General features: G+C 49.1%; 1 protein-coding gene across 4 annotated transcripts in view; it reads right to left on the bottom strand.

Moving 5' to 3' along the window:
* Positions 1 to 11,319, bottom strand: part of rbl1 (retinoblastoma-like 1 (p107)) — a 65,800-nt gene extending 54,481 nt beyond the window's left edge. For all 4 annotated transcript variants that reach the window (XM_078236974.1, XM_078236976.1, XM_078236975.1 and 1 more), the window contains exon 1: positions 10,806 to 11,319. In XM_078236974.1, coding sequence (XP_078093100.1) covers positions 10,806 to 10,952 — 147 coding nt within the window. In that variant the 5' untranslated portion in view covers positions 10,953 to 11,319. The remainder of the gene's footprint in view (positions 1 to 10,805) is intronic.
* Positions 11,320 to 14,219: the final 2,900 nt, after the last annotated feature.

The following is a 14,219-nucleotide window of genomic DNA, read 5'->3' as shown; positions in this document are numbered from 1 at the left end:
TGCATCCTATCTATGTCCCGCTGCAGCTTCTGACATCCCTCCAAACTATCCACACCACCAACCTTCGTGTCGTCGGCAGACTTACCAACCCATCCCTCCACTTCCTCATCCAGGTCATTTATGAAAATGACAAACAGCAAGGGTCCCAGAACAGATTCCTGGGGCACTCCATTGATGACCGATCTCCATTCAGAAAAAGACCCGTCTACAACCACTCTCTGCTTTCTGCAGACAAGCCAGTTCTGAATCCACAAGGCAACAGCCCCTTGGATCCCATGCCCTCTCACTTTCTCGAGAAGTCTTGCATGGGGGACCTTATCGAACGCCTTGCTGAAGTCCATGTAAACCACATCTACCGCTTTTCCTTCGTCAATGTGTTTAGTCACATTTTCAAAGAACTCCACCAGGCTCGTAAGGCATGATTTGCCTTTGACAAAGCCGTGCTGACTACTTTTGAGCATACTAAACTTCTCTAAATGTTCATAAATCCTGTCCCTCAGGATCTTCTCCATCAACTTAGCAACCACTGAGGTTAGACTCACCGGTTGGTAATTTCCTGGGCTATCCCTATTCCCTTTCTTGAATATAGGAACCACATCCGCAATCCTCCGGAACCTCTCCCGTCTCCATCGACGACGCAAAGATCATCGCCAGAGGCTCTGCAATCTCTTCCCTCGCCTTCCACAGTAACCTGGGGTACATCCCATCCGGTCCCGGCGACTTATCTATCTTGATGCAATTCAAAATTTCCAACACATCCCCTTTCTTAATGTCCACATACTCAATCTTTTCAGTCCGCCTCAATCCTGTAGTACAACCACCCAGGTCTTTTTTCACCGTGAATACCGAGGTAAAATATTCATTAAGCACCTCTGCTATTTCTTCCGGTTCTGTACAGACTTTCTCACCTTCACCTTTTATAGGTCCTATTCCTTCACATCTCATCCTTTTACTCTTCACATATTTATAGAACGCCTTAGGGTTCTCCTTAATCTTACCTGCCAAGGCCTTCTCGTTGACCCCTTCTGGCTCTCCTAATTTCTTTCTCAAGTCCCTTCCTACAAGCCATATACTCATCTAGATCCCTATCATCGCCTAGCTCTCTGAACCTTTTGTACTTTTCTTTTCTTTCTCACTAGGTTCAGTGCAGCTTTCGTGCACCACAGTTCCCGTATCCTACCAACTGTCTCATCGGAACATTGTCATGCAGAACTCCAGACAAACATTCCTTGAAAACCTGCCACCTTACTTCAGTACTTTTCCTCGAAAATGTCTCCTTCCAGTTTACGCCTCTAATCTCCTGCCTGATGGCTTCATATTTCCCCTTACTCCAGATAAACACTTTCCTAGATTGCCTGATCCTATCTCTTTCCAATGTTAGCGTAAAGGAGATAGAGTTATGATCTCTATCCCCAAGATGCTCCCCCACTGAGGGATTCGACACCTGTCCAGGCTCATTAGCCAGTACCAGATCGAGTACAGCCTCTCCTCTTGTAGGCTTATCCACATGCTGTGTCAGGAAACCCTCCTGAACACACCTAACAAACTCCTCCCCATCCAAACCCCTTACCCTAGGGATATTCCAATCGATGTTTGGGAAATTAAAGTCTCCCATCACGACAACCCTGTTATTCCTACATCTCTCCAGGATCTGTTTCCCTATCTGCTCCTCAACATCCCTGTTACTATTGGGCGGCCTGTAGAAAACACCCAGCAAAGTTATCGACCCCTTCCCGCTCCGAACTTCCACCCACAGAGACTCCGTAGATAATCCCTCCATGGCTTCCACCTTCTCTACAGCTGTGACACTATCCCTGATCGGCAGTGCCACTCCCCTGCCCCCCCCCCCCCCCCTCTTTTCCCTCCCTCTCTGTCCTTTCTGAAACATCTGAAACCCGGCACCTGAAGTATCCAGTCCTGTCCCTGTCCCCAAGTCTCCGTAATGGCCACCACATCACACTTCCAAGCATCGATCACACTCTAAGCTCATCCACTTTATTCACTACACTCCTGGCGTTAAAATACACATCTCAAACCTTTGGTCTGAGCTCTCCCCTTCTCCATCACCCGTCTATTCTCCCTCTTACACTGTGTACAATCCTTCTCTATTTGCGGGCTAACCTCCTCGCTCTCAGTCACCTCATCACGATTCCCTCCCCCCAACCTTTCTAGTTTAAAATCTCCCCAGGAGCCTTAGCCAACCTTCCTGCCAGGATATTGGTCCCCCTGGGATTCAAGTGCCACCTGTATTTTTGGACAGGTCACACCTTCCCCTAAAGAGGTCCCAATGATCCAGGAACCTGAATCCCTGCCCCCCATTCCAGTCCCTCAGCCACGCATTCATCCTCCACCTCACTCCATTCCTGCTTTCACTTTCCCGTGGCACAGGCAGCAATCCTGAGATTACTACCTTTGCGTTCCTCCTTCCCAACTGTCTACCTAACTCCCTATGTTCTCTTTTCATGACCCCTTCCGTCTTCCTACCTATGTCAGCGGTACCAATATGTACCACGACCTCTGGCTCCTCTCCCTCCCACCTCAGGATATCTGAGACGCGATCAGAGACATCCCGGATCCCGGCACCAGGGAGGCAGACCACCATCCGAGACTCCCGTCTGCCTCCGCAAAAACGCCTGTCCGACCGCCTTACTGTTGAGTCCCCGATTAATACTGCCTTCCTCCTCCTTTCCTTAGCCCTCTGAGTTACAGGGCCGGACTCTGCTCCAGAGACACGGCCACTGCTGCTTCCCTCAGGTGGGCTGTCCCCCCCCCCAGCAGTACTCAGACAGGAGTACTTATTGTGAAGGGGCACATCCAGCGGGGTGTTCTCTATCACCTGAGCTTTCCCCTTCCTGGACGTTACCCACTTGTCCGCCTCCCGTGGCCCCGGTGTGACCACCTGCTGATAGCTCCTGTCTATCACCTCCTCATTTTCCCTAACAAGACGAAGATCCTCGAGCTGCAGTTCCAGTTCTCTAACATGGTCCCTTAGGAACCGCAGCTCGATACACCCATCACAGATATGGACATCCGGGAGGCCAGGAGCCTCCAGGACCTCCCACATTGGGAACAACAGAATGGCCTCACACTCATAAGTTCCCTTCTTATTTAAAGGAACACAGAGAAACATACTTAAGAATTAAACGTACCCCGCCTCGCCCTTTCCGTCAAAGCCCTTAGAGCCAAAGCCCTTAGAGCCAAAGCCCTTCAGCTCTCACTCTGCGCCCTTCTCACTCCGCTGCCCGCTGAATAGTGCGGCCTGCTTTTAAACCTCCTGCGCACTGAAGAAAATAATGTGGAGATGCCGGCGTTGGACTGGGTAAACACAGTAAGAGTTTTAACAACAAAAGCTAATGGCATTTGCTACCAAATAAACCTGTTGGACTTTAACCCGGTGTTGTTAAAACTCTTATAATGTGGAGATGCCAGTGTTGGACTGGGGTGGGCACAATAAGAAGTCTCACACCAGATTAAAGTCCAACAGGTTTATTTGGTATCACGAGCTTTTGGAGCGCTGCTCCTCACCTGATACCAAATAAACCTGGTGGACTTTAACCTGGTGTTGTGAGCCTTCTAACTGCGCACATTGCCAGGTATGCTTAGTGCTAGTCCTGGCATGCCCACTTTATTGAACCAGAGTTGATCCCCCAGCTTGAAGGTAATGGTAGAGTGGGGATATGCCAGAGATTACAGTTGCATACAGTTCTGTGCTGTTGATGGCCCACAGTGCCTCAGGAATGCTGAGTTTTGAGTCACTGGATCTGTTGAAAATCAATTCCATTGGGCATGGTGACAGTGGCATACAACATGGAGAGTATCCTTTATATGAAAATCGTCTCAGTTTTGAGTTGCTACATCTGTTCAAAATATATCCTGCCATTCAATATGATCACGTCTAAACTTTGGATCCAAGGGCGACCAGAACTATTACTGAAACTGTGAAAGAACAGTTAATCCTGACATCTTACATCTCTAAAACAAACTGTTATTTTTCACAGTAATCATCTTCATTTATTGGAAGAAAGGAAACAAATGAAACATCCAGAATAACCAAATTTGAGAAAACAGCAAACCCCAGCAAGATCCACTACATCACGGGCGTGAGCAGATGCTGTCTGTATTTAAAAACTAACCAGTGCTCATGTCACTTCCTCTCTCGTCAGAGGGACATCAGGTATCACAATAATTAGCAGCTAGTTGACCACAAGTGCTCTATTTTCCACTGTTTCATTTACTGGTTATAGTTATGCAGCAGTTATGTTACTGCAGAGTAATCCAGAGGCCTGGACTAATAATCCAGTGAATTTGCAGATACGAGAGTGAGTTTCAAGGGGCATCTGGACAAATACATGAATAGGATGGGAATAGAGGGATATGGGCTCTGGAAGGGTTAGGAGTTTTAGTTCAGTCGGGCAGCATGGTCGATGCAGGCATGGAGGGCCGAATGGCCTGTTCCTGTGCTGTAATTTTCTTTGTTCTTTGAATGAGTTCCCAGTTTGAAAATTTAAATTCCGGAAAATGAAAGTCTGAAAATAAAACACTGGTAACAGCAAAATGGTGACCATGAAGCAGTTGTGTGGATTGTCATAATTCAACTGGTTCACTAATATCCTTTGGGCAGACCAGACAACCTTCCCCGATCTCGGTCTCTAGGAAACCTCAATCCCACACAAACATCGTTGACTTTCTCAGGCATTTAGTTGCATTAAACAGCTACACGGTTCAAACACCTGGAGTCCCGTACCCAACAACATTAATGGTGCACCTTCACCACAGCATCTCAAGACGGTGGCCCACCAGCATGTACTCAACGCAATTAATGATGCACAATAAACACTGGTCTTGTCAGTGATACCACATCCAAGAATTATTTTTTTAAAATGCATTAGTCGCTTCACATGCTACTTCAGACGACCATTCCAATTTTCTTCTTAAAATTTGTCGTTTCACCAGAATTGATAGCAAAAATAAAACTCCCCCGGTTAGCAGATTCTGCGGTTTTTGCAAACAAGTTTCCACATTTCAACATATCAACCGAGTAGATTGATACTGCCCTGAATTAAGACAAAAACAACTTCCTCTATGACAGTCACATAATGTGGAGATGCCGGCGTTGGACTGGGGTAAACACAGTAAGGAGTCTAACAACACCAGGTTAAAGTCCAGGTTACCTGGCAAAGTTCCCAATCTATTGCTCAAGAACTCCCACTCACCTGACGAAGGAGCAGCGCTCCGAAAGCTAGTGGCGTTTGCTACCAAATAAACCTGTTGGACTTTAACCTGTTGTTAGACTCCTTACAGTCACATAATGCATTATCCATCCTCAACATTTGACACTGAACCACACCATTTTCCAACATCTCTGCTCTGTTCTACATTGTGGGCATGGCCTTGCTCGGTTCTACTTTTCTCTAACCATTACAGCCATTGCATCTCTACCACTGGACCAGTTATGATCCACAATATGAGCGACATATGTTGTAAAATATGTTCTTTGTAAATGAAGAAAATATATTCAATCCTTGAGCCTTTTTTGAACTACTTGGAAAGCCTACAATTCTTCACTGCGTTCTCCATGGCAACATCTCAGCCAGAGTTAATCTGCCAACCAATCTGCACCCTCTTTTCTTGTGTATAGATCTTTGTCATTTTTGAAATCTGACATTCTTGATGGACAGATGCGAGATGAAAAGCTTCATCAATATGTCTCTTTTTCAGCAACATTCAAATTCTGTAAGACCAGTGACTATATGAATAAATATTATATATTAATTTTTAAAAATGCAACCAATCACCAGGCCCGCCAGAATTTACCACCACTCAAGGCAAGGCTATTCTGAGAACCACTAGCCAAATACAACAGTCTGAGAATTGTGGTCACATTGGCTTGCAACAACTTCTCACATTCATTAATGGATATATTTAAGGGCGGGGGGGGGGGTATCCGGAGGGGCAATTTTTTCACACAGAGGGTGGTGAGTGTCTGGAACAGGCTGCCAGAGGTAATAGTAAAGGCGGGTACAATTTTATCTTTTAAAAAGCATTTAGATAGTTACATGGGTACGATGGGTATAGAGGGATATGGGCCAAATGCGGGCAATTGGGATTAGCTTAGGGGTTTTAAAAAAAAGGGTGGCATGGACAAGTTGGGCCAAAGGGCCTGTTTCCATGCTGTAAACCTCTATGACTCTCTTTAATGCCACAACGGCAGAATCTATTAGCCAAGGGAGTTTTTGTGCCAGCAATCTTTCAGGTTCCTTTAATCTCATTTTCTCCAATGGAGTAGTAACTCCTGTTATTTCTTCCAGTAACGATTATTTTTCTCTATTTTCCCAGTAATTTGGCCACATTGCATTGTCTTAGAGATTGCTTACTAAGCTAGTTTGGGTTGTTTCACTCATCAGCCAACTGATTTGATTGCTTGTTATTGATTTTTAACGGAGGATAAACTCTTTTCCTACAGCTTCTCTCACTTCGTTGCTGGACCATTAGTCAGAATTGCAAATGGAATTACAGCTGAAGTTTATAATGGGGAGGGAGAAAATGCCAAGGAAATTCAGAGCACTGTTCTCAAATATCCCAGTTATTGAACGTTTCAGGATTGTAGCAGTTGCTGATTGCCTCTGGGCTACCCTGTAAGTGCCCAGGAATCTCTGTCTCAGGCTCCCTCTCCATCCCCGTCTCTCTCTCTCTCGACCCCAGTCTCTCTCTCTCGACCCCAGTCTCTCTCTCTCTCGACCCCAGTCTCTCTCTCTCTCTCGACCCCAGTCTCTCTCTCTCTCTCGACCCCAGTCTCTCTCTCTCTCTCGACCCCAGTCTCTCTCTCTCTCTCGACCCCAGTCTCTCTCTCTACCCGTCTCTCTCTCTCTCTACCCCAGTCTCTCTCTCTACCCCAGTCTCTCTCTCTCTCTCTCTACCCCAGTCTCTCTCTCTCTCTCTCTACCCCAGTCTCTCTCTCTCTCTACCCCAGTCTCTCTCTCTCTCTCTCTACCCCAGTCTCTCTCTCTCTCTCTCTACCCCAGTCTCTCTCTCTCTCTCTCTACCCCAGTCTCTCTCTCTCTCTCTCTACCCCAGTCTCTCTCTCTCTCTCTCTCTACCCCAGTCTCTCTCTCTCTCTCTCTACCCCAGTCTCTCTCTCTACCCCAGTCTCTCTCTCTCTCTCTACCCCAGTCTCTCTCTCTCTCTCTCTACCCCAGTCTCTCTCTCTCTACCCCAGTCTCTCTCTCTCTCTCTCTACCCCAGTCTCTCTCTCTCTCTCTCTACCCCAGTCTCTCTCTCTACCCCAGTCTCTCTCTCTACCCCAGTCTCTCTCTCTACCCCAGTCTCTCTCTCTACCCCAGTCTCTCTCTCTACCCCAGTCTCTCTCTCTACCCCAGTCTCTCTCTCTCTACCCCAGTCTCTCTCTCTCTCTACCCCAGTCTCTCTCTCTCTACCCCAGTCTCTCTCTCTCTCTCTACCCCTCTACCCCAGTCTCTCTCTCTCTACCCCAGTCTCTCTCTCTCTACCCCAGTCTCTCTCTCTCTACCCCAGTCTCTCTCTCTCTACCCCAGTCTCTCTCTCTCTACCCCAGTCTCTCTCTCTCTACCCCAGTCTCTCTCTCTCTACCCCAGTCTCTCTCTCTCTACCCCAGTCTCTCTCTCTCTCTACCCCAGTCTCTCTCTCTCTCTCTACCCCAGTCTCTCTCTCTCTCTCTCTCTACCCCAGTCTCTCTCTCTCTCTCTCTACCCCAGTCTCTCTCTCTACCCCAGTCTCTCTCTCTCTCTCTACCCCAGTCTCTCTCTCTCTCTACCCCAGTCTCTCTCTCTCTCTCTACCCCAGTCTCTCTCTCTCTCTCTACCCCAGTCTCTCTCTCTCTCTACCCCAGTCTCTCTCTCTACCCCAGTCTCTCTCTCTCTCTACCCCAGTCTCTCTCTCTCTCTCTACCCCAGTCTCTCTCTCTACCCCAGTCTCTCTCTCTCTCTACCCCAGTCTCTCTCTCTCTACCCCAGTCTCTCTCTCTCTCTACCCCAGTCTCTCTCTCTCTCTACCCCAGTCTCTCTCTCTCTCTACCCCAGTCTCTCTCTCTCTACCCCAGTCTCTCTCTCTCTATCCCAGTCTCTCTCTCTCTATCCCAGTCTCTCTCTCTCTACCCCAGTCTCTCTCGCTCTCTCTCTACCCCAGTCTCTCTCGCTCTCTCTCTACCCCAGTCTCTCTCTCTCTCTACCCCAGTCTCTCTCTCTCTCTACCCCAGTCTCTCTCTCTCTACCCCAGTCTCTCTCTCTCTATCCCAGTCTCTCTCTCTCTATCCCAGTCTCTCTCTCTCTACCCCAGTCTCTCTCGCTCTCTCTCTACCCCAGTCTCTCTCGCTCTCTCTCTACCCCAGTCTCTCTCGCTCTCTCTCTACCCCAGTCTCTCTCGCTCTCTCTCTACCCCAGTCTCTCTCGCTCTCTCTCTACCCCAGTCTCTCTCGCTCTCTCTCTACCCCAGTCTCTCTCGCTCTCTCTCTACCCCAGTCTCTCTCGCTCTCTCTCTACCCCAGTCTCTCTCGCTCTCTCTCTACCCGTCTCTCTCGCTCTCTCTCTACCCCAGTCTCTCTCGCTCTCTCTCTACCCCAGTCTCTCTCGCTCTCTCTCTACCCCAGTCTCTCTCGCTCTCTCTCTACCCCAGTCTCTCTCGCTCTCTCTCTACCCCAGTCTCTCTCTCTCTCTCTACCCCAGTCTCTCTCGCTCTCTCTCTACCCCAGTCTCTCTCGCTCTCTCTCTACCCCAGTCTCTCTCTCTCTCTACCCCAGTCTCTCTCTCTCTACCCCAGTCTCTCTCTCTCTACCCCAGTCTCTCTCTCTCTCTCTACCCCAGTCTCTCTCTCTCTCTACCCCAGTCTCTCTCTCTCTCTCTACCCCAGTCTCTCTCTCTCTCTCTACCCCAGTCTCTCTCTCTACCCCAGTCTCTCTCTCTCTACCCCAGTCTCTCTCTCTCTCTACCCCAGTCTCTCTCTCTCTACCCCAGTCTCTCTCTCTCTACCCCAGTCTCTCTCTCTCTACCCCAGTCTCTCTCTCTACCCCAGTCTCTCTCTCTCTCTACCCCAGTCTCTCTCTCTCTACCCCAGTCTCTCTCTCTCTATCCCAGTCTCTCTCTCTCTACCCCAGTCTCTCTCTCTCTACCCCAGTCTCTCTCGCTCTCTCTCTACCCCAGTCTCTCTCTCTCTCTACCCCAGTCTCTCTCTCTCTCTACCCCAGTCTCTCTCTCTCTACCCCAGTCTCTCTCTCTACCCCAGTCTCTCTCTCTCTCTACCCCAGTCTCTCTCTACTCCAGTCTCTCTCTCTCTCTACCCCAGTCTCTCTCTCTCTCTACCCCAGTCTCTCTCTCTCTCTACCCCAGTCTCTCTCTCTCTCTACCCCAGTCTCTCTCTCTCTACCCCAGTCTCTCTCTCTCTACCCCAGTCTCTCTCTCTCTACCCCAGTCTCTCTCTCTCTACCCCAGTCTCTCTCTCTCTACCCCAGTCTCTCTCTCTCTACCCCAGTCTCTCTCTCTCTCTACCCCAGTCTCTCTCTCTCTACCCCAGTCTCTCTCTCTCTATCCCAGTCTCTCTCTCTCTACCCCAGTCTCTCGCTCTCTCTCTACCCCAGTCTCTCTCGCTCTCTCTCTACCCCAGTCTCTCTCGCTCTCTCTCTACCCCAGTCTCTCTCGCTCTCTCTCTACCCCAGTCTCTCTCGCTCTCTCTCTACCCGTCTCTCTCGCGCTCTCTCTACCCGTCTCTCTCGCTCTCTGTCTACCCCAGTCTCTCGCTCTCTCTCTACCCCAGTCTCTCTCGCTCTCTCTCTACCCCAGTCTCTCTCGCTCTCTCTCTACCCCAGTCTCTCTCGCTCTCTCTCTACCCCAGTCTCTCTCGCTCTCTCTCTACCCCAGTCTCTCGCTCTCTCTCTACCCCAGTCTCTCGCTCTCTCTCTACCCCAGTCTCTCGCTCTCTCTCTACCCCAGTCTCTCTCGCTCTCTCTCTACCCCAGTCTCTCTCGCTCTCTCTCTACCCCAGTCTCACTCGCTCTCTCTCTACCCCAGTCTCTCTCGCTCTCTACCCCAGTCTCTCTCTCCCTACCCCAGTCTCTCTCTCCCTACCCCAGTCTCTCTCTCCCTACCCCAGTCTCTCTCTCCCTACCCCAGTCTCTCTCTCCCTACCCCAGTCTCTCTCTCCTACCCCAGTCTCTCTCTCCCTACCCCAGTCTCTCTCTCCCTACCCCAGTCTCTCTCTCCCTACCCCAGTCTCTCTCTCCCTACCCCAGTCTCTCTCTCTATATCCCAGTCTCTCTCGCTCTCTATACCCCAGTCTCTCTCGCTCTCTCTCTACCCCAGTCTCTCTCTCTCTACCCCAGTCACTCTCTCTCTCTCTCTACCCCAGTCTCTCTCTCTCTCTATCCCAGTCACTCTCTCTCTCTATCCCAGTCTCTCTCTCTCTCTATCCCAGTCTCTCTCTCTCTACCCCAGTCACTCTCTCTCTCTCTACCCCAGTCTCTCTCTCTCTCTATCCCAGTCACTCTCTCTCTCTATCCCAGTCTCTCTCTCTCTCTATCCCAGTCTCTCTCTCTCTCTATCCCAGTCTCTCTCTCTCTATCCCAGTCTCTCTCTCTCTCTATCCCAGTCTCTCTCTATCCCAGTCTCTCTCTCTCTATCCCAGTCTCTCTCTCTCTATCCCAGTCTCTCTCTCTCTCTATCCCAGTCTCTCTCTATCCCAGTCTCTCTCTCTCTATCCCAGTCTCTCTCTCTCTCTCTACCCCGGTCACTCTCTCTCTCTCTACCCCGGTCACTCTCTCTCTCTCTATCCCAGTCTCTCACCTCCAGGGTGTAGTTGAGGCGGATTTTCTGCAGGTTACTCCAAGCCTCTGCTCCGCTCTCCAGGTCCATGTTGAGGTCCTGACACAGTTTGTCGAAACTCTCCCGGAGCCGCCGCCTCTCCCCGCCCTCGGCATCTCCGCTGGGCATGGCGTGCGGTGGCGCAGGGCAGCGAGTCCCGGCTCAGGCCGCTGTCCCTGGGCAGTAAAGCGGTGAGAGGCCGGGCTATAGGGTCGGTGTCCCCGGGCTGAGGCCGCTGTCCCGGTCTCTGTCCCCAGGCTGTGAAGCGGTGTCCCGGTCCCTATCCCCGGGCTGAGGCCGCTGTCCCCGGGCTGGGTGGCGGTGTCCCGGTCCCTATCCCCGGGCTGTGTGAAGCGGTGTCCCGGTCCCTATCCCCGGGCTGTGTGGCGGTGTCCCGGTCCCTATCCCCGGGCTGTGTGGCGGTGTCGGGCCGCTGTCCTGGTCCCTCCGTTCGGTTTAAATGTCTCTCAACAGCGGCTCGGACGCCCGGCCCACAATGCATTGCGCCACCCGCCCAGTGGCGCCAAAACCCGGCGCATGCGCCGCCGCCTAAAGTAGTCCCGGATTACAACGTATCCATCCGCGGGAAGGGTCAAAATGTTTATAAATAGACTTAAATATCATCAGCCTTTAAATAAACACTTTACCATCATTAACTTTTAAATCAAGATTTTAAAATTAACTGCCCTGTACAGTAAAAACATGGAACAGAAATGGTCAGACAGGAAAACTCCAAGGTCATCATCCCAGAGACATTGTTTTCATCCATCTAACTATCTGAGTGCTGCAATGAAAAAATTGCTGAAATTATAAATATATACAATTATATAATACTTAGCAGACCCTCGGGATCAAGGATGAGTTGATTCCTGTCCTATAATCATTACAAAGGGCAAATCTACCCAGAGCCTTCATAAACATGGTTGAGGACCTGTACATAGGTAACACCATGGTGGTCGATGGGAACAGAACTAAGACCACCACAATAAATATTGAGAGGGGCGTAAAGCAAGGTGACCCACTCTGACCGATCCTATTCAACATTACTCTGGATTTGTTGATATTCTCTCTGGAGAAGGCCAACTCAGAAGTCTCTATGCTACTGGGAGGCAGACGAGTCAACTTCGCAGGTGACATCATCCTTCTGAGCAACACACGCCGGGATGGAACAGAATCTGAAGATCCTCCAGTCATTTTGTGACCACACAAGTCTCACAATTAATACCTTCAAAACAAAAGGCTTTCACTTTACATACAAGTGGAAGACTTTTCTGTATAACCATGGCAAGATTTGGAAACATTGGAACGATGCCGTTTCCTATATCCACCCCCAGCGAGACCGAGAAATACCTGGGTGCCCGAATCGATCCTTGGGCAGGTGTGTCAGAAGGGGAATGGGAGGAGAAGCTCAAAACCTGGGCATCTAGCTTGCAGCTAGTGGCTCTCTGACCAAGACAGCAAGTGGAAATCTTAAAGATACATGTCATCCCCAGATTGTATTTTCGCCTGATCCTTTCTGAGGTGTCCTAGAACTTGCTAACCAAACTGGGCCAAATTACAAGGAACGCCACAAAACAATTTCTACATCTGCCACTTCATACCACTGATGGTCTCCTGTATTCCAGCAAAAGGAACAGCGGTCTCAGTATTCCAAAACTCGAAGTACAAATCTCATCTGTGATTATTCGCAAACACGAAGTACTGGATGTGTCTAAGGACGTGATCATACGGACTTCTTTCCAATATAGAGGTGAATGCAACAAAGATACCATTAAGGTACTGCAAGGGCTCAAAATCCTGAAGGAAATTGAAGATTTTCTACCTGAAATGCAAAATTGCAATGAAGCAGGAATGGACCCCATTGGTCTCATCCAGGCAGTAACTCGGCGACCAAGATGCCAGGCCACAAAAAGCCACCAAACAGGTACGCAGCGTGGAGAGAGTGGGAATTCGAAAAATGGCGAAGGCTAAAGAGTGCTGGAATCCACTATGATAAAAATGCTAAAAAATATCAAGCACCTGGATCAAACCAGTTTTCCAATATAAATCATCACTGCTCATTAACAATTTACTTCCCCGAAGTAATTTGTACCCGACCAGGTCAACCCTAACAAGAGGAAGACCAAACGCCATTAATTCATGTCGGCAGCATGAGGCGGCAAACAAGACCCTCACACACATCTCTGGTTGCTGCCCCTTCATTAAAAATGGGGGTTAAATGCCATAAAAAGATACTTCACTAACTATGTTGGTACGTCACCAAGTATGGCTGGACATCCTCCTGGAGCCAAGACTAGTGGCCAAGGATGGCTCCCTATGGAAATCCAAAATCATATTAAAGACCAACACGTTGCGGTGGCAGATGTCACAGTACGTTACGAAGATGACGACAGGTGGAAATATAGCCATCTTGGACTGGAGCTCACGGAATTGACAGGGCCTCGAGCGTGAATGTTTTGGTTTCGTGCTGGGTGCTAGAGGAAAATGGCTCAAGCTCAACAACAGCCTCATGAAATTCCTCAATATCAAGAGGTACAAAAGTTTCACCCATCAGATATCCAGGCTCACTCTATCACTAACACTGCAAATGTTGTAGATTTTCAGCTATAGGTGAGGAATCTGGTGTAACACTCAAAGCCTAGCCATCGGCTGGGGTGACAGGCCAGCCCTTGGTGCCAGGGTGCGGGACCAGAAGAGGACAAGCATGGTGGGCACCATCATGGTGTAAAATGGTGGTGGTTAAAAACAAGAACAAAAACAATAACGGTTATAGATGATTAAGCATGTTGTTTCTTTAATTTCTGTCGGTGACTCGAGTTCTGGTGGCAGATTCTATTGTAACACCTTATTGCGTGACAATCGTAATGTTTGTTTTTTTGGCTACTCCACCTAACCTGTACTGCCCAGCCTCACGTTTCCCCAAATGGACACTGCCTGTGGTAACAAATAAATGTTGGCGCAAAAAAAAGATCAGTGCAAACATCATACTGGTACTGCTCTGTCAAATCTCTGTCTCAATTAAGATCGATATAGCCTAACCTTGGCCGTATCAAAATGTCGACCAGTGACGTAAAGACTCGGAAAAGGCTCATGTGAGTGTTTCAAAATAGAATCACAAAATCCCTATGGTGCAGAAAGAGGCCAATTGGTCCACCAAGTCTACACCGACTCTTCCACAGAATATCTTCCACCAGGCCTGCACCCCACCCTATCCCCATAACTGCACACATTTACCATGGCCAATTCATCTAACCTCTCAAGTTCTTTGACAAGGTCACACAGGCATTGAATGAGGGTAGTGCCCTGGATGTTGTATATTTGGACTTTCAGAACACATTGGATACAGTGCCATGTGGCAGGTTGGTTAACAAATTAAAAATGTTTGGGATTGATGGA

This window comes from Mustelus asterias, chromosome 20 (assembly GCF_964213995.1).
Source record: "Mustelus asterias chromosome 20, sMusAst1.hap1.1, whole genome shotgun sequence".
In the NCBI taxonomy this organism is placed as follows: Eukaryota; Metazoa; Chordata; class Chondrichthyes; order Carcharhiniformes; family Triakidae; genus Mustelus; species Mustelus asterias.
This window is presented reverse-complemented; position numbering and strand designations above follow the sequence as displayed.